This window comes from Aulonocara sp. 'chitande type north' Nkhata Bay, linkage group LG5 (genome assembly GCF_057382095.1).
Source record: "Aulonocara sp. 'chitande type north' Nkhata Bay isolate Kocher_YH1m ecotype deep benthic linkage group LG5, A_spYH_male_GT1.1, whole genome shotgun sequence".
Lineage (NCBI taxonomy): Eukaryota > Metazoa > Chordata > Actinopteri > Cichliformes > Cichlidae > Aulonocara > Aulonocara sp. 'chitande type north' Nkhata Bay.
Genome location: NC_141348.1, coordinates 1,581,477 through 1,605,656, shown reverse-complemented (window position 1 = coordinate 1,605,656; position 24,180 = coordinate 1,581,477). Strand labels below are relative to the sequence as shown.

Below are 24,180 nucleotides of genomic sequence, written 5' to 3'. Positions count from 1 at the left end.
TGGCTCCTTTTACCTTTCAATACGGATGGTCTGTTTATGTTTTGATCAAGAGTCTTTTTTTAGGCAGCTGAAGAGGAGAAGTCCATCTTATGGCCAACCTCTGGCTGTATCTTGGTATTATTACCCAGCAAAACCCAGTATGCAGGTTCATCTGTAACAGTCCTTGTGCCACGGATCAACACTGTTGCTTCTACATTAAACAGAAGAGCAGCGACATGGCTGCAGGTCTCTGCGACTCCGGCCTTACAGCTGCAGTGGGCGGCTTCAACCTTCCCTGTGATGCTCACAGTGACCCATGGCTGCAATGCTGGTTCATTCAGTCTTTGAGAGTGCAGCACCTGAAACACACACAAAGTTCATTTAAAGACAAGAACTAATGAGCCAAGGCCGACGTAAATGTGTTTTATCTACTTTATCATAAATGTAACAAAGTGTTTAGAAAGTTAGCACATACATGTAATTTTTCATTTCTTTATGTGTCCATCTATAGAACGCTGCATGTTATAGTGTAAATCTGTCTGTTCTCTGTCAGAAAATTGCCTGCAGAAAATGAACCTAAAGTATGTAATGCAAGGATGTCATCACTTTAGCGATGTAGAAAGCATAAAGTGACAATTATGAATCACTTAATATGATAAGGAGATTCTGCAGGTCATTAATCAATGTATAAAATTAAAATAAAATGTATTTTTAGTGACACAGGATACAAACATGGAAGCAAGATGTATAATTAGGATTATTTATGAATAAATTAGTGCAAACACAGCTTTTTCAGCCTAAACACTGCCTGGATCACTCTCTTAGGCTACGTCCACACGTACATGGGTAATTTTGAAAACGGACATTTTCTGTTTTCCTAAAAAAAATAAAAAATAAAAAAAAAATCCCATCCACTCGTAAAAGCCAAAACGCTGCTGCTAAAGCAGCAGGTGGCGATATATTCCTAATGTGTAGAAATGTTGGCCAATCAGAAGTCATGAAGCCTGGGTGGGAAAGCGTAAACAAAGATGGTGCATAGAAGCAGAACTGAGTCCTATGTGTGGAGGGACAGTAACTGTGTGTATGTAAGCATATTAACACTGCATAGAGTAAAATTAACAGTAATGGTATTTTTTCTAAGTCATTGTAGAAATTCCTTTCACCGAAGCAATAACCTGGCACATGGTGTGATGTCAAAAAAGGCACAGACCTTTGATGCTGCGTTTCCTCTGTTTCCCTCATCCACACCTAAACGCAAAAACGGTTTTTGAAAATCTCCACCCTTGCATGAGTTTCAAAAAAGTCTCCGCTTTCAAATACTGGTGTACGTGTGGACGTAGCCTTAAATACTGTGCTGTTCCATCTAGTTATTGGTTACTGAAAAATGTCCAAGGCAGTTATTAATTTAATAAATAAGTGCAGCTGTTCAGATCAGATGGTGATGTAGGAAAATGCAGAACATGTTACTATAGCTGAATGCTGTGTAAAACACTAGTATTAAATCTAACTCCCATTGATGGCTTAATTAACTATTTAATAAAATGAAGTCTTTCACTAAATATCCCCCTATGCATAGTTAAGTAGTCTATGTAGCAGTCTACTGCAGGGATGTCCAAAGTGCAGCCTGCAGGTCATATGTGCCCCCCTAAGTGATTTTGTGTCATTCAACTGTAAATGAAACATGTTAAAATTTTATAGTGCTTGTACAGCACACAGTTGCTGAAGATAGACAATTAATAATATTTTTATGTTCAGATTTGTTCTGGGATATGTCACCATTTATATATATCTTCCCGTGACTTTAAAGTCTGTCAGCTAGTTAGGTACATTTTTGCACTGCCAGTGTTTGCTGTTGGAGTTGATCAGTTTACCATATAAACACTTGCAGTGCATTTCAAACTTATAATTACACTGTTCATTTTGTGCATTAGTAAGTAAATCTCCTATATTGAATTATCCTGGAAAAAATGGAAACGTTTGCAACTTTTTCTTTCTCATGTACTTTCTTTTATTTCCTTACGACATTTAGATTCTTTGGGATCTCAAACACCATCTTTGACATGTAAGTCATTTTCATATTATTTGTATTACTTATTAGCCATATTCATTAGCTTGCACGGATTATTTTGAAAAGTGATGGTTAATGGGACATCTGTGAAAGGAGTGCATTACTATTTTTTTTTCTTCTGGTAATCGGTATAAATGTTTATTTAGCTGCAGGAGTCAATGACCAATTTCACAATTAGACATCTATTGAAATTTCAATGTTTTGTGCTAACATAATGCCAACAGTGCTCTCTTCACATGTCCCACAACTCTGACAGTTTTGCTCCTCCCCTCACAATTGGAGTTCTCTCTGAGCTGCTGCTGTCAGGTGCATCAAAACATTTTACATTCCCTTGTTATTCTAATCTCTATCTGAGTTTAGGACTCCAAACATTCACACCTGCTGTCAGTAACCAGAGCTCACAGGACTGTAAGTAGTGCAGCTCATTAAGGTGAATTGAATTGAAATCTATACTTTATAGGAAGGTTTTTACTGATAAAAGTGGTAATAAACATGGTAACCAATAAAAATGCAGTGCCGCTTTAAAAAAAAAAAAGAAATTACTCCTGTAATTTCTAACAGTTTTTTTAACAGCAGGTGTGAGCATCCATAGTCGTTAAGCTTTGGTAAAGATTTAAAAATAACATAACATTAAACATTAAATAAGTTTGATGGTGTTGACAGCAGCAGCTCAGTGTTAATCAGCGGATGGTGAGGGGAGCAGGAAAGCGTTTTTCGTCATAGTTGTTGGAGTTGTTTAAGATGCTGGTATTCATGGGAACAAAAATTAACTGAGTTGTTTTCCATTTTATAGAAATTGTGTATCTACTTTTTAATAAGTCTTTATGCTGATGTTCTTAATTATCATGTATTGCAGATTTTATTTTTAAGCAACAACATTTTAGAATGCAATCAGATCAGATGCAATCAAAATCAATCATCCCATGCAATCAGCCTTACAGTACAGTTTTGTAAGCTGTGCACACAAACAGACTGTTAATTTACAAAATTGATCATTCAACAAATGTAAATCGCTGCAGATTTTTTGTTTTAGGTGCACTGTATGGGCTCAAAATGTGGTCATAAATATTTTGTATTTGTAAATCAGGATTTGTTTGTGTAAAAAGAATTTGTGTGTGTGTAAAAAAAGATTTGTGTGTGTAAAAAAGATTTGTGTGTGGCCAAAAAAACCCTGCACGTTACAAGTATGAATTTTGACCCTATTTTTCTTCCTTTCATCTGATTGGTCAATGTCATGTCAATCACAAATGTAACAATCCAATCAGAGAACAGATGGGTTTGGCTGTCGGAGGGGAGCTTTTTTGAACTGCAGGTCCTTGAAGGGTGATACAGTTTGAAGCTGGAGGATCTCTATATAAATATCCGATAACAGCTCGGTCCCCTAATTTTCAGCAGCTGTTGAAAGGAAAAAGTTGTGGTATATCAGTGGTTAGAAATACCATTATTACTTTAGGATTAGTTTAACACAAAGTCAGGGCTGACCCAGGACCATTGCTGTGAGTCACAGCATGCAGCATAAAGGTCCTTTCACATCAGACGCAGGATGTGCTGCTAATGCTAACTAAAAGCAAAGGATCCAGAATTTGTAGCGCTGGCTGCTGAGCTCTGTGGGTTTTTGCAGCAGCTCTACCTGTACTAGATGCACCTGCTCCTTGTCTTTTCTATCTCTAACTTTATGTCCTCTACAAGAGTTTCTGGGGGTTTTTTTGCTAGTTCTTCAAATGTTAAATAAAAACATGTATGCTAATTCATAACGGAGAAAGCTTTGTAATGAAAGCTGTCATTTCAAAAACACTGCTCCCCCCCCCGCAGCGCTGTTGAAAAGGCTGTGGAAGTCCCTGTATTATGCACGTAGACCTGTGACACAAAAATCACCAAAGTCGGACGACCACAGACTGTTTTCCTTCGTGGTGGTGAAGCAAAACGCTGGGTTGGCATGTAAAAGGGCATTTATTCCCTTCAAAGACCTGCAGTTCAAAAAAGCGCCCCTCCGGCAGCCAAACCCATCTGTTCTCTGATTGGATTGTTACATTTGTGATTGACATGACATTGACCAATCAGATGAAAGGAAGAAAAATAGGGTCAAAATTCATACTTGTAACGTGCAGGGTTCTTTTTTGGCTAAGTCAGCACACAAATCTTTTTTACACACACACAAATTCTTTTTACACATACAGATCTTTTTTTATGCACACACACACACACACACACACACACACAAAAATCTTTTTTACACATACAAATCCTGATTTACAAGTACAAAATATTTATGACCACATTTTGAGCCCATAGCACTGTAACAGCTAGAAGGAACTCCTCAAAATTAAAGGCAGAATAGGGAAATACATGGAAATAACCATTTTCCTTCAAGCACATGAGCAAAGTTAAATTGGTATACTTGATAACTGTTGTTATAAGTATCACATGAATATGAATCCCCACAATTATAGATTTTAATTGGCAAGCAACATGCAGATGTACAGAAGGACTATAAACAGCAATTTCTATCACATACAACTCTTTGAGAAAATACCAGCAACAGTGATAATTTATCACTTGCTGATTTATACATTTTACAGTGTAGATTGATGGAAAAGCTCCACTCTGGCTGAAGTGTTTTTTACAAACAATGTTTCCAAATACAGTGGCTTGCAAAAGTATTCGGCCCCCTTGAACTTTCCCACATTTTGTCACATTACAGCCACAAACATGAATCAATTTTATTGGAATCCCACGTGAAAGACCAATTGTGGGGATGGTGTGTTCAGAGTGATGTGCAGTGTTAGTTTTAGGCCACACATAGTGTTTTGCATTTTGGCCAAAAAGTTCCATTTTTGGTCTCATCTGTCCAGAGTATCTTCTTCCACATGTTTGCTGTGTCCCCACATGGCTTGTGGCAAACTGCAAACGGGACTTCTTATGGTTTTCTGTTAACAATGGCTTTCTTCTTGCCACTCTTCCATAAAGGCCAACTTTGTGCAGTGCACGACTAATAGTTGTCCTATGGACAGATTCCCCCACCTGAGCTGTAGATCTCTGCAGCTCGTCCAGAGTCACCATGGGCCTCTTGGCTGCATTTCTCTCTTTCTCTGCAGCGCCCTCCTTGTTCGGCCTGTGAGTTTAGGTGGATGGCCTTGTCTTGGTAGGTTTACGGTTGTGCCATACTCCTTCCATTTCTGAATGATCACTTGAACAGTGCTCCGTGGGATGTTCAAGGCTTGGGAAATCTTTTTGTAGCCCAAACCTGCTCTAAATTTCTCAATAACTTCATCCCTGACCTGTCTGGTGTGTTCTTTGGACTTCATGGTGTTGTTGCTCCCAATATTCTCTTAGACAACCTCTGAGGCCGTCACAGAGCAGCTGTATTTGTGCTGACATTAGATTACACACAGGTGCACTCTATTTAGTCATTAGCACTCATCAGGCAATGTCCATGGGCAACTGACTGCACTCAGACCAAAGGGGGCTGAATAATTACGCACACCCCACTTTGCAGTTATTGATTTGTAAAAAATATTTGGAATCATGTATGACTTTCATTCCACTTTCACGTGTACACCACTTTGCGTTGGTCTTTCACATGGAATTCCAATAAAAATGATTCCTGCTTGTGTCTGCAATGTGACAAAATGTGGAAAAGTTCAAGGGGGGTGAATACTTTTGCAAGGTACTGTATTCCTCTTCAGAATATCTTCTGCAATTTTTTGAATTTCCGTATGTGTGAAAATGGCTCACACTTCTATTCTGCACACAATCTTCTGTGTATTTTAGTGAAATGGATTACCTTCTTGCCAAATCACAGACAAGGAGAAGGAGAATTAAAGTTCAAGTTCAGCAGCATTTACATAGCCTTGCCTTAGATGCTGTGGAACTTGCAGAGAAGGCCGTGGACCAGGCTTTGCAATACACTGAAGATGTGGCGAACAAACATTCGATTGTGGATGAAGCAGTGGAAAATATTGAAGATATAGAAAATAAAGATGAGACTATCAACAAGGCAGAGGACAATGTAGAGGAATATTCGAGTAACAGCTTGGATGAAGATTTACCTCTGGATTTTAATAGTAATGACTTTTACATGGATAGTGAAGCGGATGAAGAACAAAACTGTGACTTTCCTGATGTGGAGTCAGACTCTGATGCTAAGAGGAAACTTGCTGAATGGGCAGCAAACCGAAATGTGTCTCATTCTGTGTTGTCAGAGCTCTTAACCATACTTTTGGAGCTTGGTCTAGATTTGCCAAAGGATCCCAGAACTTTGCTCAGTACATTAAAAGACTGTGAAGTGAAACAGATTGGCAGGGGAAGTTACTACCATTTTGGTCTTGAAAGTGCAGTATTGTCAGAACTGAAAATGATAAATCAACATGAACTGAAAACTGATACATTAACCATTCGTGTGAATGTTGATGGTTTGCCTCTCTTTAAGAGCTCTAATATGCAACTGTGGCCTATTTTAGGTAAGATAGTTGAACTGCCACAAGCAAATGTTTTCATGATGGGTATATATGCTGGTCCCTGCAAACCTGAGTCGGTGAACGACTACATGCATGATTTTATAGAAGATGTAAAAAAGGTCACAAAAACTGGTATTGTTTTCAATGGAAAACACTTCAATGTACCCCTTCCAGATGCTTTTATCTGTGACACCCCAGCTAGAGCTTATTTAAAATGCATCAAAGGTCATGGTGGCTACAGTTCTTGTGAGCGCTGTACACAGTATGGTGTTTATGTTGATGGGAAAGTTATTTTTCCAGATATGGATTCAAGTCTCAGATCAGATTCTCAGTTTGAAGAAATGTTAGATGAAGATCACCACAACTCCAAATCACCTCTTCAAGAGCTAGGCATTGGCATGGTTTCAGCCTTTCCCTTAGACTATATGCATTTAATTTGCTTGGGTATTGTACGTAAATTACTTGCCCTGTGGATTAAGGGACCATTGCAGTGTCGGGTTCCTACTTCTACTCTGTCTGCCATTTCAGATCACTTAAAACAGTGTAGGCAAAGTCTGCCACGCACGTTTTCCAGAAAACCACGGTCCCTAATGGAGTACAGACAATGGAAAGCTACAGAATTAAGACAATTTTTGTTGTATACTGGACCAGTTGTGCTTTTCCAGAAACTGTGCAATCCACAGTACAAGAACTTCCTGGTGTGATGTGGCCTTTCTCAGCCGACGGCACTTTGTGTTTTTTGTGCTAGATTCTGAAGCTGCAGGTTTTATCTTTCTCAAAACAATATTGACTGAACCAGCAGCAAAAGAAGATCCAAACTACACTGAAAATTTCGCTTCACGTAAACATCGTCATGAATTCCCTCTTACTTTTGCTGTTTTGGTTTTCCACCATGGTGGTTTTCCATGACGGTACTGGAATATTTCTAACATTTTGAGTTATTTTCCAGTATTAGAAAATCAGCACTGCTCAGTGTTAACCATTGTTAATCTTCAAAACTGACTAGGTTACTTTTAAACATATAACACTGTCAAAAGTGTTAATTTAACACTCAACAGTGTTGTATTTAACACTCAGAGATGTGGACCCATATAGACACTCTCCAGTGTTAATTTAACACTGGAGATTTTGCTGTGTAGTATTTCTTATCTCCACACAATTAACATTAAGTAATATGTAAAGCGTCCATTTATCCTCCATTCCTGGTCCATTATCTTAAGCTTAGGCTGCTCCCCCTGTGACCCAATCCAGTACTAAGTAGAGAGGCCCAGACTTCGCTCTCTCCAGTCTCTTGGCCCTGCTCCTCCAGCGGAATCCCAAGGCATTTCCAGGCCAGCAGAGAAACATAGTCCCTTTAGCATGTCCTGGGTGTTCCTCTGGGTCTCTTCCTGGTTGGATGTGCCCAAAACGCCTCCCCAGGGAGGCATCCTACCCAGATGCCAGTATCTAATCCAGGGGTGTTAAACTCAAATACACAGTGGGCCAAAATTCAAAACTGGAACAAAGTCGCGGGCTAACATTAATATTTATTGAAATCTATTTATTCCTCCAGATATAGGAATGAATCTTTTCTTATGGACTCAAACACATTTTGCTGAAAAACTGAATATGGAACAAGCAAAGCTTAATACTAAACAATATATATATATATATATATATATATATTAGCTGTATAATACCAGTAGGCCAGCTCTAATAGTAATTTGGTATGGCTTCGCGGGCCAAATGTAAGTAGGCTGGGGGCCAAATTTGGCCCGCGGGCCAGAGTTTGACACTTATGATCTAATCTGTCCTTTTTGTATGTTCCCCTCAGGTTGCCATGGTAGCAGATATAGGGGGAACAAGCGTAGATGATGCTACAAGGAGAATGATGAAATTCCTCATATCACCCGAGCTTGCCGTGGAGTACAACTTGCTTGGCCGACATGGGAAGAAAAAGTTCCGAGATTTGCGCCTCTTTAATGTTGTGTATGGTAAGTTAATTTCACTTGAGACACTTTTTTTAATAAAGTGTTTGAAAGTGTAAGTGAGATTGGTTATTGTGCCATCTTATATATTTGAGGCAAGAAAGTGAAATAAACATTGTTCTTTGTAAATCTTTCCGAAAGGAAGTAAGCTACGGTTACCTTTACTTTGGCTTACCCATTTTTCTTCTTCATTTGCAGAGGCACTGAAGAAGAATTCTTTGACTGCAAAAGTCAACCTGCAAGAAGCAGAGAAAGCTCTCTCCAAATGGTTCACTGGAGCTAGAGACAGAGGAGGACTGAGGGCTGCTAGGGGACAAAATAGACTAACGGCTCTGTAAAAAACATAACAGACACCTCTGCTGATTCAAGTCAAGGTTCTGAGTTTCCCTTCTTATTTTTTCCCATGTTGCTACAGTTCCCAAGACCAAGGAACTGATTGTGGACTTCAGGAAGACCAGGAAACACTTGACCCCTGTTTCAATTCAGGGGGTCAGTGTTGACATTGTGGAGGACTATAAATACCTTGGAGTACACATTGACAATAAACTGGACTGGGCTAAAAACACCACAGCACTTTACAGGAAGGGCCAGAGTCGTCTCTATTTTTTGAGGCGACTGAGGTCCTTCAACATCTGCCAGAAAATGCTGAGGATTTTCTATGAGTCTGTTGTGGCCAGTGCGATCCTCTATGCTGTTGCATGCTGGGGGAGCAGGCTGAGGGTCGCCGATGCCAACAGACTTAATAAACTAATCCGTAAGGCCAGCAATGTTGTGGGGATGGAGCTGGACTCCCTCAAGGTGGTGTCGGAGAGGCGGATGCTGTCCAAGATAAAGACAATGTTGGATAACACCTCCCACCCACTCCATGACATGTTGGTCAGTCACAGGAGCTCGTTCAGTGAGAGACTGAGATTACCGAAAAGCACCACTGAACGACACAGGAAATCATTCCTGCCTGTGGCCATCTCCCTGTACAACGCATCCACTTAACACACTGTTTGCTGCTACAACTACACATGTTTCTTTTCCAACTATTTATTTATGAGTGACTTATGTATGTATGTATGTATATATATGTATATATTGTACTATTCTTAGTTAGTGTATTGTCTGTCTTGTCTTAATGTTGGTTTAAAATGGAGCACTGTAACAAAAAATAATTTCCCCCAGGGATCAATAAAGTATTCTGATTCTGATTCTGATTCTGATTCCAACTCTAAGCAATTTGAATGTAGTTTGATATTTCGAGTTTTTTAAGTTCACACTCCTTGGAATAGTTACTTAAACCCACAGTTGTGTGACAAAATAAATGTGACAAAATAAATGTGAACAAAATGTGTTTTGTGTCCCCTCTTGATTTCTATTTGCAGTCAGCTTTAATATATTTAGTGTCTTTGTGTCACAGAAGCCGTATTGGCTGTCTGTTAAATTGATTTTGTGGCTGTTTTTCTACATGGGACCCACCCAGTGCCAGAAATTAGCCAATTCAAACAGGTAGTAAGATGCAACTACAGAACCCACTGATAATGCCATTCCAACTTTTTAGCTCATGTTTTCCTCATGTTGTACACACTAAGAACTTGAAAAATGGGGCCCGGGTGGGTTTATGAGTACTTTGCCCAGTTGGGGTCCATTTAGTTCCCAGATTTTACCAATATAACACCAAGATGGGCTTATAAAATGGGGCCATTATGGAACCCGTGGACAATCCCACTTAAAACCCACTTTTTAGCCGATGTGATGCCCACATGGTACCCACAAAAACTGGAAAGATGGGGCCTGGGTGGGTTTTTGTGTATGTTGCCCAGTTGGGGCCCATTTAGTTCCTAAATTTTACCAATATAACACCTATATGGGCATTTAACATGGGGCCATTACGGAACCCGTGGACAATCCTATATGGGGCCCATTTTTCAGCCCATTTCCAAACCATATGGGCCCCACATATAAATGTTGGCTGGGACCAGCTGTTAACTGGAGGAATTCCATCCAAACATCTGCTCTCACTAAATTCTTCCTCACCTACAGACTGTGTTCGTCACTGCTTTAAACTTGGAAATGAATGCAGTCATTGGTCTGCGTGCTGCTTTGTTCAGAGAGCTGATTGGCTGTTGACAGCGTTTGATCAGAGTGTGTCAGCCGTTACTATGGTGACCATAAAGGTCAGAAACAGGAAGTGTTTGTGTCCAATCCTGAAGCCTGTCACCATTCTCCTCTCACAGCTTCACTGAGAAGCTGCAGCTTTACAGGAAACACTGGATCTTTGTTTCATACTGACTGTGTTTAGTACAATACTGCTGACAGCACCACCCAATCACTCCATCACTCTACTTACAGCAGAGTCTCCAGTCTGTAGTCTGGACTCTGCTGAAGATCAGACAGCTGCTTCACATCTGGATCCTTCAGGTTGTTTCCCCACAGGTCCAGCTCTCTCAGACGGGAGGGGTTGGACTTCAGCGCCAGATAATCACAGCTGATCTTTGACAAACCACAGAAACTCAATCTGTATAAAGAATGAAAGATGTAAGTTTATTAGACAAAGTGTGAGCTTGAAATCATTCAGTGTTTCATCATCTGTTCAGAGCCGAAGAAGGTTCAGAATGTAGAAGTTTAGAAAATGGAAACTCCAAACAGCTGAAGCCAACAGGAAGCAGCTTCAAACAGGAAACTGTGCAGAGTTTCAGACTATATGTCCTGATGCAGCCAGTTGGATTTTGGAGATTTGAAACTCTGTTCTGTGACTAAGTCCTTGAATCATTTCTTCCAGTCGGTCCAACAAGACAGACTAAGTGTTGGACATGTGTTGTGGCTCCATTATGGGAGCTTCTAAATGTGATGTGATGGCCCCTCTGGGTCTGTCAGGTCACAGGACTGAAGAGAGCTCAAACTGGGCACACACTTGTTCCAGTCTGGACCAAAGACTCTATACTGGGACTGAGGGACTGCTTTGACTGCACCCACTGGAACTTTTTAAAGGCTCATGTTCTCACTTAGATCATCGATTTCTACTTACATTTCTTTCTGGGAAAAATGGGGATTACTTTGAAAACAGGAAGTATTTTCCCCAATAAGCAGCCCTGGATTAGTAAATCACTCCAACATGTTCTCAGGCAGAAGAAGCTGTCTTGTTATGAGGGAGAGAAGAAAAAGATTGAGGCACAGAAACTTGTTGAAAGAGAGATAAAGCAGCTAAAATCAGGTGTAAAAGTAAAGCAGAGGATGAGCTGAATAAAGGACACTCAAGGCTGGCTTGGAAAGGAATGAAGTCCATGGTGGGGATGCAGAACAAGGAGCAAAGATGAATGTGATGCTGAATCAGCAGAAGACTTGGACTCATTTGATTCCAGCTTTGATATCATTGATTTCAATGAAGAGCTTTGTGATTGTAGCAAAGGGCTGGTAGCTCTGAGAGTCCCACTGATGAGGTGTTTGTGTGGAAATCTCTTAGTGGGATCAAAGACAGAAAAAGCCCTGGTCCTGATGCTGTGGGAGGGAAATGATTGAAGTGTGCTGTGAGGAACTGACTGGGAGGTTTTCACACATTTTCCAGTCCTCCTTGGAAAAAAACAGGAAGTTCCCAGCATATGGAAACAAAGGTTAAGTGTCCTATGGCACTCAGTAGGTATGGGTACCGGTATTCGGTGCCATTATGGCACCAGTTCTGACATAAACGGTAGTAATGTTGGGATTTAAATATATATTCTTAGTGCTTATTTGCTGATTATATTGTTTTATGTATTTTAATAAGAGAGGGCCAGCTCTGAGTAGAGTCTGAGCCAAAAGTACTGACAGGAAACTGCATGCTTTTGCAGAGCACAGGAGGTGCAGACAGAAAGTGAAACTAAGCAGAGTGTTTTGATCAAAACTTAGAGTGTGTGACGTGCTGCGGAAATATATAAATAACCATGCTGGCTGCTGCTGCTTTCAGACCGGAGTGTGTGTGTCCATGTGTTCAAGTCTCCGTTCCCGGGAATGTAAAATAAAGATAATTTTTTGAGCTTTGACCACCCTGGGTCCAGTCTTTCTTTGCCGCCAAAAGAATTCAAAGAACGAAATTTAATAGTAACCAGACTGAAAAGCAGCGCACATTTTGGTTCTTTTTCCCCCTGAGATGTCATACACTTTAGATTCTAGCCAATCATTTTACCTTTCCAAGGATAGTAGGCGGGCCCAGGTACGTACATTCTTTTAGAGCAGAGCTACAGATTAAAAATGCCCAAGGCGAAGTGGTCAAAGTCTGGCAGTACTTCACAGCTAAAGATGCAAACTCAGCAGCCTGCAACAAGTGCTTTAAGGTGATACTGTGCAAAGGAGGTAACACCTCGAATCTGATGAAACACCTGGCGACGCATAGCGTTTTTTTTAAAAGCCAAGAAATGCACCGTATTTGATAGCTTGCTGCAAGACCGAGCGCATCTACTGCGGGTGTGGTGCCTGTTATCAGACCCGGAGTTAGCAACATCCCCCAAGAACCCGAAGAGGAGAGTCCTGGCCCCTAGCCCTGCCAGTGTAGCAGAAATGATGACGGATGATGATGGCAGCAGCAGCCGTTCTTCTCTGGGTGAGTAGCTTAATGTTGTTCGTGTGTAATTTACGTTGAGTAGGCTAACCACGTTATTACTTTAATGCATGTAAGGTGAACTAGCAAACACCGTCTTAGTTACATGCGGTTGTCTTCTTGTTTGATGGCAGATGCTCCCTTTACCCTGGCCAAAAAGGCTAAAATGACCAAAGAAAAAGTGGAAAACAGTTAAACATGAGAGGTTTTTGGACAAAGTTTGTGTTCTCCATTCTTTAAGCACTGGCACCATTTCAAAAATACTGGGTTGGCACCGGTATCAGATAAAACCTAAACGATACCCATTCCTAGCACTCAGTGAGGATGGTGCTGTGGCCCCACCACCTCCACCTCTTTGTAAAGGAACTAACTGTCATCTGAAGCTTCAAATGGAACTAAGACTTCCTCCACTAGGTGGCAGTGTCTGATGAGAAAGTGTTAGTGGAGCTGGCCTGGAGTCAGAAACAGGAAGATGCATGATTTGGGCTGAAATGGGGAAATGTGGTTAGCACTAGTGCCTTAAAGCAAGAAGGTTGTAGGTTGAAGCTTGTTGGCCTTTCTGTGGAGGTTGGATGTTCTCCCACAGTCCAATGAAATGCTGCTTAGGTTCATTGGTGCTTCTAAATTGGCTGTAGGTATGGATGTGAGAGAGTGCTTCTCTGTGTCTCTCTGTTGGCCCTGTGATGGACTGCTCACCTATGCAGGTGGACCACGCCTCTTGCCCTATGACAGCTAGGGCACAGGCTGCAGCTCTTTGAGCCTAAGCTGAATAAACAGTTAGCAAAAATGATCCATAGATGGCCTGAAATCCCCCAGTTAGCAGTTTGGTAGATAGCTATGACATGCTAATCCCATCCAGCAGCTGTATTCTACCTGTAAGCTGATCCCTGCTGAGCCAAAGCACTTTTTCATATACAAATTACAACCTTTAATAGAAACCTATTGGTCAGCATCTTATTAGCCTGCTGTTAGCTTCATTCCACAGAAAACTGAGAGAAACTAACAGAGTTGATAAAGAATAAAGAGAAATGTGCTGATTTAAAGCCTTTGAAGTGCTTCAGATGATCTCTGTCCACTTCTGTCCACTCATTCATTCATGTAAGCTTTCTAATGCAGCTTTCATCTTCACAGTCTGCTTCATGAAACTCATTCTAACCCTGAATGTCAGAGTGTTCCTCCTTCTCTTTCCCATCATTCATGCTGGCAGTGGAGGAGATTTGGATGTTGGACTGTGTTTTGGATGATGTGTGTATGTTTGTGTTGGACTGCTGTCTGTAAATCAAACGCACATTTTGCTTTGGATTTCAGTTTCAGACAGACTTTAAGGTGGAATGAAGAGTTGGAGAGTTTCACAGTGAATTATCCAGGGGAGGATTTTTCTTCTTCTTTGAAGGTTTGTGTCACGGCGAGTGAGGTGAGCCGTGTGGAGGAAATGAAGGAGGATCCAAATGCAGGCAGTTGTGAAGGTGTGAAGGTGGTTTATTGAACATGAAAGTAAATACAAACGGCAAAATGGAGCTAGAACTAAACTATACTGGGATAAACTAAACTACAGAGCACAAACCTTAACGAGAACGACCAGAGGAGAATGATGATGGACAGCAGGGAGAACACACGGGTGAGACATGGTAGATACACAGATCAGGCAGGGTGGAATACACAGACGGACCAGCAACAACAATGACGGAAGACATGACTTAAATACACAGAGAACCACAGGGGAATTACACACAGGTGGTGGACACAGCTGGGAATAATCAACAAGACGAGACAAAGGTAAAACTGAACACACTCACATGAGACCCAGACCTTCACAATAAAACAGGAAATGAGAACACCACACCAAGACGCAGACCTGACACTGAGAGACAGACAGGAAATGACATATGAAACTAAACTCACATCGTAAACCCAGATAAACAGAAACATGGAACTCTAATAATAGAAATCATAATCATCACCATAACACGACAAGAGAACAAGAACACAATCTCTGATGAAAACTTAAATCAAAACACAATAAACTCAAAATACTGGGTCCAACGGACCCAGAACCGTGACAGTTTGAAATGTGAACATTGTTCTGCTGCAGTCAATGGACTAAACCAGAGAAGAAGAAAACAGACTTTACCATGAAGATCCTCAGTGTGGATCAGTATAATATCAGCCTGATGTCTGCAGTTTAGTGTCAGCACAAATTTCACATCATATTCATCTCAGCACAACTAAAACATGCTGACTGACCTCAGAGTTTCAAGTCCACATCCTGGACTCTCCAGGAAACCACACAGAAGCTTCACTCCTGAATCCTGCAGGTTGTAGTTGTAGCTCAGGTCCAGCTCTCTCAGATGGGAGGGGTTGGACTTCAGTGCTGCTGCCAGATAATCACAGCTGATCTCTGACAAACCACAGCCCCTCAATCTGTATAAAGAATGAAAGATGTAAGTTTATTAGACAAAGTGTGAGCTTGAAAGCATTCAGTGTTTCATCATCTGTTCAGAGCTGAAGAATTCAGAATGTAGAAGTTTAGAAAATGGAAACTCCAAACAGCTGAAGCCAACAGGAAGCAGCTTCAAACAAACACAACAAGAGAAAAAACTCTGAACGTTTCACATTAAAGTCGTACATTTATCATAAAAACAGGAAAAAGACCTGAAAAAGTCGTGTTTTTCCTTCCAGGAACCACGAGGCTTCACTTTTAAAGGTGAAGTGTGAAAGAAATGGACATATTTGAAGTCCAACACCTTTTTCCAGTCACATTATTAAAGTAGAAAAACTACAAGCTCATTTTCATTCCAACAAGTCATCTTCTGACCTGGACTAACAACACTGGTCTCGATGTGCAGCTGGCTGTGAGACCAGCGCTCAGGGAGCGTCTACAAAGTGCAACACTGAAAGAACATCACACACTAATTTGCTTCCAGCACTTTCACACAAACATCTACTGTCATTATTGTCACCGAACTCTGTGGATCCTTTATTGCAAATTCAAATGGGATCAAATGGTCAGACAAAAGAGGGTTATGAGGAAATATGATTAAATGTTGTGTATTAGCAGCAAGTTATTGAATCATTTTCCTCAGAAACCAAACAAAATGATTGACAAACATGTTTTTACAAACTCAGTGTTGGACTTGGATCAGCAGGATAAGCTGATGTTTAAAGGCATTTGAGTCTTGCTGTATGAGAGTCCAGTTATTACTCAATATTTATGGCTGATGTTCTTTCAGTGTTGCACTTTGTAGACGCTCCCTGAGCCTCACAGCCAGCTGCACATGGACCAGCTGACATTACCCAGCATTAGAGGCGGCTGTAAAAAAAGGGATTTTCCTATTTAAATGGTTTTAATTTGAATAAAGCGATGTTGATTCATTCAATCCTGAATCAATTTTTAATATAAATGTATTTTGCCAGAATCTCAGGTTAAAGTTCCTAAACGTATTTCAACAACAACCAAACAGATAAAACAGTAAATGAGAGCAGCTAAACACACAAAGATGGAAACACAGAGCGTGGATCGTTCACTCGACGGCACGTACACGGACACGCCATCGGGGCTGAAAGTGGACAGCTCACAGATCCTGAAGCTGCAGGTTTCATCTGTCTCCAACCAAAACTGAGTGAACCAGCAGCAGAAGAAGATCCAAACTACGCTTTACGTTTGATGAACATCGTCATGAATTCTCTCTGACTTTGACGTTTACTTCCTGCACAGCTCTCTCTCTCTCAGTGTACTTCAAGAACAGTTTACCTTCAAAAATCTGTTTCCTGCATTATTCACTGCTTATTACGCACCAGTCTGCTGTTGTGTTCACTGCTGTCGGCCTCCGAAAACAAAGCCTCATTTCTGCTGTTCAATACTGAAGAAATGTAAACCTTTTAAAATGATGACAGATTACAAACTCTCAGCTGTGTCTGTAATCAAACCTCTGTAACTTTGCTTCACTTCAGCAGCATCAGCTCATGTTCACATGTTGATTCATGGTTTGCTTCAGTTTTTGATGGACTGCAGAATATTTTGAAGGTTATCTGCTATAAAAAGCCAGGACAGGAAAATCTGCTTCATGTTTTCCTGTTTGATCCTCAGTGATTTTGACACAAAGGCCTCTGCTGTGATGATCACACCTCTGATCAAGTCTCACAGTGTCAGCTTTGTTTTTATACATATGGATATGTGCTGATAAATGATCAGAATTATAATATTTCCCACTGTCTGCTGTGTGCCGTGACCTTTGACCTGCTAAAGACAGTCAGCTGTGGATTATTCATTGTTGTGTCTGATACTTAGAACTGTGAGGAAGAACACTAAACAGTTAATCAGGGTCCCCTCTCTCTGAATCAGAAAAGGTGGGCAGGCCGCGTGTGGGCCGCAGGCCATACGTTGAGTCTCACTGTTTGAAATGTGAACATTGTTCTGCTGCAGTCAATGGACTAAACCAGAGAAGAAGAAAACAGACTTTACCATGAAGATCCTCAGTGTGGATCAGTATAATATCAGCCTGATGTCTGCAGTTTAGTGCCAGCACAACTTTCACATCATATTCATCTCAGCACAACTAAAACATGCTGACTGACCTCAGAGTTTCAAGTCCACATCCTGGACTCTCCAGGAAACCACACAGAAGCTTCACTCCTGAATCCTGCAGGTTGTAGTTGTAGCTCAGGTCCAGCTCTCTCAGATGGGAGGGGTTGGACTTCAGTGCTGCTGCCAGATAATCACAGCTGATCTTTAACAAACCACAGCCCTTCAATCTGTATAAAGAATGAAAGATGTAAGTTTATTAGACAAAGTGTGAGCTTGAAAGCATTCAGTGTTTCATCATCTGTTCAGAGCTGAAGAGAGTTCAGCATGTAGAAGTTAAGAAAATGGAAACTCCAAACAGCTGAAGCCAACAAGAAGAAGCTTCAAACAAACACAACAAGAGAAAAAACTCTGAATGTTTCACATTAAAGTCGTACATTTATCATAAAAACAGGAAAAAGACCTGAAAAAGTCGTGTTTTTCCTTCCAGGAACCACGAGGCTTCACTTTTAAAGGTGAAGTGTGAAAGAAATGGACATATTTGAAGTCCAACACCTTTTTCCAGTCACATTATTAAAGCAGACAAACTACAAGCTCATTTTCATTCCAACAAGTCATCTTCTGACCTGGACTAACAACACTGGTCTCTATGTGCAGCTGGCTGTGAGACCAGTGCTCGGGGAGCGTCTACAAAGTGCAACACTGAAAGAACATCACACACTAATTTGCTTCCAGCACTTTCACACAAACATCTACTGTCATTATTGTCACCAAACTCTGTGGATCCTTTATTGCAAATTCAAATGGGATCAAATGGTCAGACAAAAGAGGGTTATGAGGAAATATGATGAAATGTTGTGTATTAGCAGCAAGTTATTGAATCATTTTCCTCAGAAACCAAACAAAATGATTGACAAACATGTTTTTACAAACTCAGTGTTGGACTTGGATCAGCAGGATAAGCTGATGTTTAAAGGCATTTGAGTCTCGCTGTATGAGAGTCCAGTTATTACTCAATATTTATGGCTGATGTTCTTTCAGTGTTGCACTTTGTAGACACTCCCTGAGCCTCACAGCCAGCTGCACATGGACCAGCTGACATTACCCAGCATTAGAGGCGGCTGTAAAAAAATGGATTTTCCTATTTAAATGGTTTTAATTTGAATAAAGCGATGTTGATTCATTCAATCCTGAATCGATTTTTAACCCTTTAAGACCTACCATAGAACCAAGTCCGCCAGAGCTTATATTATATTTTTACATGGTGTGGTGACATTTTTGGGAGCATTTCAAGTCGCTATACATCAATACAACAATTATAGCCCAGATTTTAATAATATGTAGTCATTAAGTGCATAGTAATTACATAAATTGCAAAAAAGTGCAATAAACTACAAAAAAATATATTTATACATATACATATATTTCTAGTTAGAGAAATTTAAGAGGCTTATCCCTCAAAACTGTAAATACAAAAAAGTTGCACAAAATAGTTTCCTACCACAGGAAATTTATTGTGAGTGTCTTCATAGTTTTATTTTTGAAATACACCAATTTTTATATACTGCAGGAAAAACAAAAATAAATATTATACTGCAAATTTGCAAAAAAGCAGCATATGCATCAACATAAACTATTTCCAGCAGTGCAATATGAGTCCTAAGCATCCCAGAAAAGACACAGAAAGTCCTGATGGTAAAAAAGAAAACTACATTTCTGCGAAAATGACGTCACTTCCAGTTTCGGGCAGGTAATGGCGGACATGCAAAAGTTCGCGCTGACTTCTATTCCAACGTAGGAAGTGTTATGAACAGCTGATGGGATCAGCAAAGCGTGTTTCTGGAATATTATGTTTTTGTTGCTGCAAGTGCTTTTTATGCAGTTTTTGCAAAGCTTTATGTGGAAGGAAAATGTGACATAGGACAAGCTGATGGCATAAGATGTAATTACAACTCCTCCGGTTCCATATGTAAAAAAAATGATTGCGCTAGCTTACGTGGTTGCAGAGCTACCGGGATTTAAAAATAGTTACGCAAAACAGAGCGTGCCCGCTCCGACCGGCTCTAAAGGGTTAATATAAATGTATTTTGCCAGAATCTCAGGTTAAAGCTCCCAAACGTATTTCAACAACAACCAAACAGATAAAACAGTAAATGAGAGCAGCTAAACACACAAAGATGGAAACACAGAGCGTGGATCGTTCACTCGACGGCACGTACACGGACACGCCGTCGGGGCTGAAAGTGGACAGCTCAAAGATCCTGAAGCTGCAGGTTTCATCTGTCTCCAACCAAAACTGAGTGAACCAGCAGCAAAAGAAGATCCAAACTACGCTTTACGTTTGATGAACATCGTCATGAATTCTCTCTGACTTTGACGTTTACTTCCTGCACAGCTCTCTCTCTCAGTGTACTTCAAGAACAGTTTACCTTCAAAAATCTGTTTTCTGCATTATTTACTGCTTATTACGCACCAGTCTGCTGTTGTGTTCACTGCTGTCGGCCTCCGAAAACAAAAAACAAGGAGCACGAGAGTCCAGAACAAACCAAAAACAGGTCAACACAAAACAAGACTATTTACGAGGCCACAATAAAGTCCGGGGGTCGACCTGGAGGTCGACAACACAAGAGCCTAAACAGTTCAGGGGGCCGACCATGCACACAGCAACGGCGGCGACGGGCAAACAGTTCTGAAGGCCGACCGTGCACATGGCAATGGCGGCGACGGGCAAACAGTTCTGGAGGCCGACCGTGCACACGGCAATGGCGGCGGAGGCAAAACCAATCAGGAGGCCGACCACTTGGAAGGCAGTGGCGGCCACTGAGCAGGTCCGGAGGTCGGCCGCGATGCCAGCGGCGGCGACGAACGCTTTCCGGAGGCCGTCCCCGAAGGCCATGATGCCATCTTAGAGGCCCGGAAAACGGCCGGCAGAGGCGAGGCGGAACGGGTCGAGCTGGCTCAGACGGCGGCGTGGCAACCACAGAACCAGACGAGGCAGGACCAGACGAGGCAGGACCAGGCGTGGACGAAGACACAGAGGCAGGACCAGGCGTGGACGAAGACACGGAGGCAGGACCAGGCGTGGACGAAGACACGGAGGCCGGACCAGGCGTGGATGACGACACGGAGGCCGGACCAGGCGTGGATGAAGACACGGAAGCCGGACCAGGCGTGGATGACGACACGGAGGCCGGACCAGGCGTGGATGACGACACGGAGGCCGGACCAGGCGTGGATGAAGACGCGGAACCTGACGGCAGCGGGACGGCTGCGGAACCTGACGGCAGCGGGACGGCTGCGGACAGTGATGCTGCAGGAGGTGATGTGGATGCATGCAACGGTGTAGGAGTCACAGGGGATGATTCAGCAGATGGTAGCTGAGCAAACTTCCCCGGACCGCCAGCAGATGTGAGGATGTGCTGGCTGGGTCCTCCAGGACCCTCAGCTAACGTGGCGTGGTGATGGGTGGGCTCCTCGGACCCTCCAGCAGACGTGGCATGACGCTGGACGGGCTCCTCGGGCCCTCCAGCAGACGTGGCTTGAGGCTGGACGGGCTCCTCGGGCCCTCCAGCTGACGAGGCAGGAAGCTGGCTAGATTCCCCTGAACCTCCAGCTGACGAGTCTTGGGGCTGGACGGGCTCCTCGGGCCCTCCAGCTGACGAAACAAGAGACTGGCTGGGTTCTCCAGAACCCCCAGCAGACGAAACATGAGGCTGGTTAGGTTCTCCAGGACCCCCAGCAGACGAAACATGAGGCTGGCTGGGCTCTCCCGAACCCCCAGCAGACGAGACATGAGGCTGGCTGGGCTCTCCCGAACCCCCAGCAGACGAGACATGAGGCTGGCTGGGTTCTCCCGAACCCCCAGCTGACGACACTTGAGGCTGGCTGGGTTCCTCAGGCCCTCCAGCCGACGAGGCAGGACGCTGGCTGGGTTCCCCTGAACCCCCAGCTAACATGGCTTGAGACTGGACGGGCTCCTCTGGCCCTCCAGGGAAAACAGACACTGAAGCAGCAGGTACGGAGACCTCTGCCAGTGTGGACACTGGCTGGGACTGAGCAGGACAGTGGCTAGACTCAGGTAGCAACAGTGGGATGCAGTCCTCATAGGGCTGAAAGTGTTCCCCAATACACTCAGCAGAGGACCGAGGCGGATGGGTGAACTCACTTGAACTCTCAGGGGGTGCTGAGAGCCGAGAGTGTTCTGGTGAGTTCTCCGGTGAGGCTGCTGGTGCTGGCGTCTTGACCTCTAGGGTCCAGAGTTGGCTGGTGACTGACACCCAGCCCCTGGGGAGGCCCTAGAGGGAGCAACTGTCTCTGACATGGCCAGCGTAAGAGAACCAGCAGATATTGTGGTGAAGTGTGTTCCCTGCTTTGAATGAGACAGTGAGGATGGTGGCTGAATGAGTGAGCGGGTAGGCTGCTGAACTGGTGGCAACTGAGCTACAGGTAGCGAAGTTGTAACAGGTGGTGGAGTGGCTGGCTGAACTGAGGGCAGCTGGGCTGCTGGCTCAACTGATAACTGTACTGCTAACTGTGTTACAGGCCCCACATTAACTTGTGGTGAAGGTGTGGATGGGAGAACATGGTCAGGAAGAACTGTGTCAGTGAGGTTTACAGCTTCCCCTGAATAGACCAGTGCAGATGAAAAATAGTTCCAAACGTTCTCATTCTCTGAATTCATAATGCCAGGCTCAGTAATTCCAGGCTTGGCAGCAGCAAAGCGGATACAGTCATTAACACAGGACGTGGGCACAGGAAAGACAGTCTTAGAAGCAATAGCCACAGATGAAGCAGAAAAAACACTATTATCTTCGGTGGAAGCGCAAAAAATAGTCCCAGAATAAATAGTCCTTGTATCCGACAAAGCAGAAACAGTGTCCCTCTCACTCACCACTGCCGGATGTTTACATGTCCCAACCTCCGGCTGCGGGGTGTCACGCCGACAGTGCAAACATCGCTTCTTTCTCAGAGACGGCTCCGACAGGCCGGGTAATCCCTCGTCCGACGGTTCGGACGGCACGTCCTCCGTAGAAGTGAGCAGGCGAGCGGTAGCGGCGGGGGGGTGTAGGTGAAGCTCATGGAGAACGTAATTCTGCACGAGCGGATGCAGAGAGTCCAATAGCCAGGGATAACAGGTAATAATGGGCGATCGTGGCGATCGTGGCTCAAGAGTTGGGAGTTCGCCTTGTAATCGGAAGGTTGCCGGTTCGAGCCCCGGCTTGGACGGTCTCGGTCGTTGTGTCCTTGGGCAAGACACTTCACTCACTGCCTACTGGTGGTGGTCAGAGGGCCCGGTGGCGCCAGTGTCCGGCAGCCTCACCTCTGTCAGTGCGCCCCAGGGTGGCTGTGGCTACAATGTAGCTTGCCATCACCAGTGTGATTCAATAAGGTGCTGTAGGTCGCCTTCCACAGTGTAAAGAGACGCTTCTCCCTCATGCTCTAACAACTGGTAAATCAACTTAGAAGCGGAGGGGATAACGGCCTCCTGAAGCTCCCTGGGTGGGGTGACTGCCGCTGGATCCATATCTGGCTGGTCCGTACTGTCACGGCGAATAAGATGAGCCATGTGAAAATAATAAATGAGGATCCAAGTGCAGGCAGTCGTGAGGGTGTGAAGGTGGTTTATTGAACACGAAAATATGGACAAACAGCAAATGGAGCTCGACTAAACTAGACTGGAAAACAACTAAACTACAGAGCACAAACCTTAATGAGAACGAGCAGAGGAGAATGGCGATGGACAGCAGGGAGAACACACGGGTGAGACATGGTGGTTACACAGACGGACCAGCAACTACAATGACGGAGGACACGACTTAAATACACACACAGAGAAACACGGGAATTACACACAGGTGGTGGACTCAGCTGGGAATAATCAGTAAGACGAGACAGAGGTAAAACTGAATACACTCACATGAGACGCAGACCTTCACAATAAAACATCACACGCAGGCTCGACATAGAGAGACAGACAGGAAATGACATATGAAACTAAACCCACATCTTAAACCCAGATAAACAGAAACATGGAACTCTAATAATAGACATCATAATCATCACCATAACACGACAAGAGAACAAGAACACAATCCCTGATGCACACTTAAATCAAAACACAATAAACTCAAAATACTGGGTCCAACGGACCCAGAACCGTGACACTGTCTGCTGTGTGCTGTGACCTTTGACCTGCTAAAGATAGTCAGCTGTGGATTATTCATTGTTGTGTCTGATACTTAGAACTGTGAGGAAGAACACTACACAGTTAATCAGGGTCCCCTCTCTCTGAACCAGGAAAGGTGGGCAGGCCGCGTGTGGGCCGCAGGCCATACGTTTAGTATCACTGTTTGAAATGTGAACATTGTTCTGCTGCAGTCAATGGACTAAACCTACGGTGGCCCCTAGAGACAAAGCACGTACAAATTCCAAAACACTTACAAAATCAAAAAACACTTACAAACTCCAAAACACTTACAAAATCCAAAACACGTACAAAATCCAAAACACATGCAAAATCCAAAACACATGCAAACTCCAAAACACGTACAAAATCCAAAACACATGCAAAATCCAAAACATATGCAGACCCCAAAACACATGCAAACTCCAAAACACAACGGAAGTGC

At 43.0% G+C, this 24,180-nt stretch overlaps 2 protein-coding genes across 2 annotated transcripts in view; one reads left to right on the top strand and one right to left on the bottom strand.

Moving 5' to 3' along the window:
• Positions 1-227: 227 nt before the first annotated feature.
• LOC147329621 (NACHT, LRR and PYD domains-containing protein 12-like) overlaps positions 228-24,180 on the bottom strand; it is an 80,397-nt gene continuing 56,444 nt past the window's right edge. Inside the window, exons 9-12 of the mRNA XM_086290909.1 lie at positions 17,605-17,781; positions 15,274-15,450; positions 10,807-10,974; positions 228-338 (exon numbers count right to left, since the gene is read on the bottom strand). Of these exons, the coding sequence (XP_086147035.1) occupies positions 317-338; positions 10,807-10,974; positions 15,274-15,450; positions 17,605-17,781 (544 nt within the window). The 3' untranslated portion in view covers positions 228-316. The remainder of the gene's footprint in view (positions 339-10,806; positions 10,975-15,273; positions 15,451-17,604; positions 17,782-24,180) is intronic.
• On the top strand, positions 6,126-7,208 carry LOC147329622 (uncharacterized). The gene has a single exon (XM_086290832.1). It carries the CDS (start codon positions 6,126-6,128, stop codon positions 7,206-7,208), a length of 1,083 nt encoding a protein of 360 aa, XP_086146958.1.

Excerpts from the sequence above, each read along its gene's own strand:
- LOC147329622 (XM_086290832.1), top strand. The coding sequence starts at position 6,126 with ATGGATAGTGAAGCGGATGAAGAACAAAACTGTGACTTTCCTGATGTG.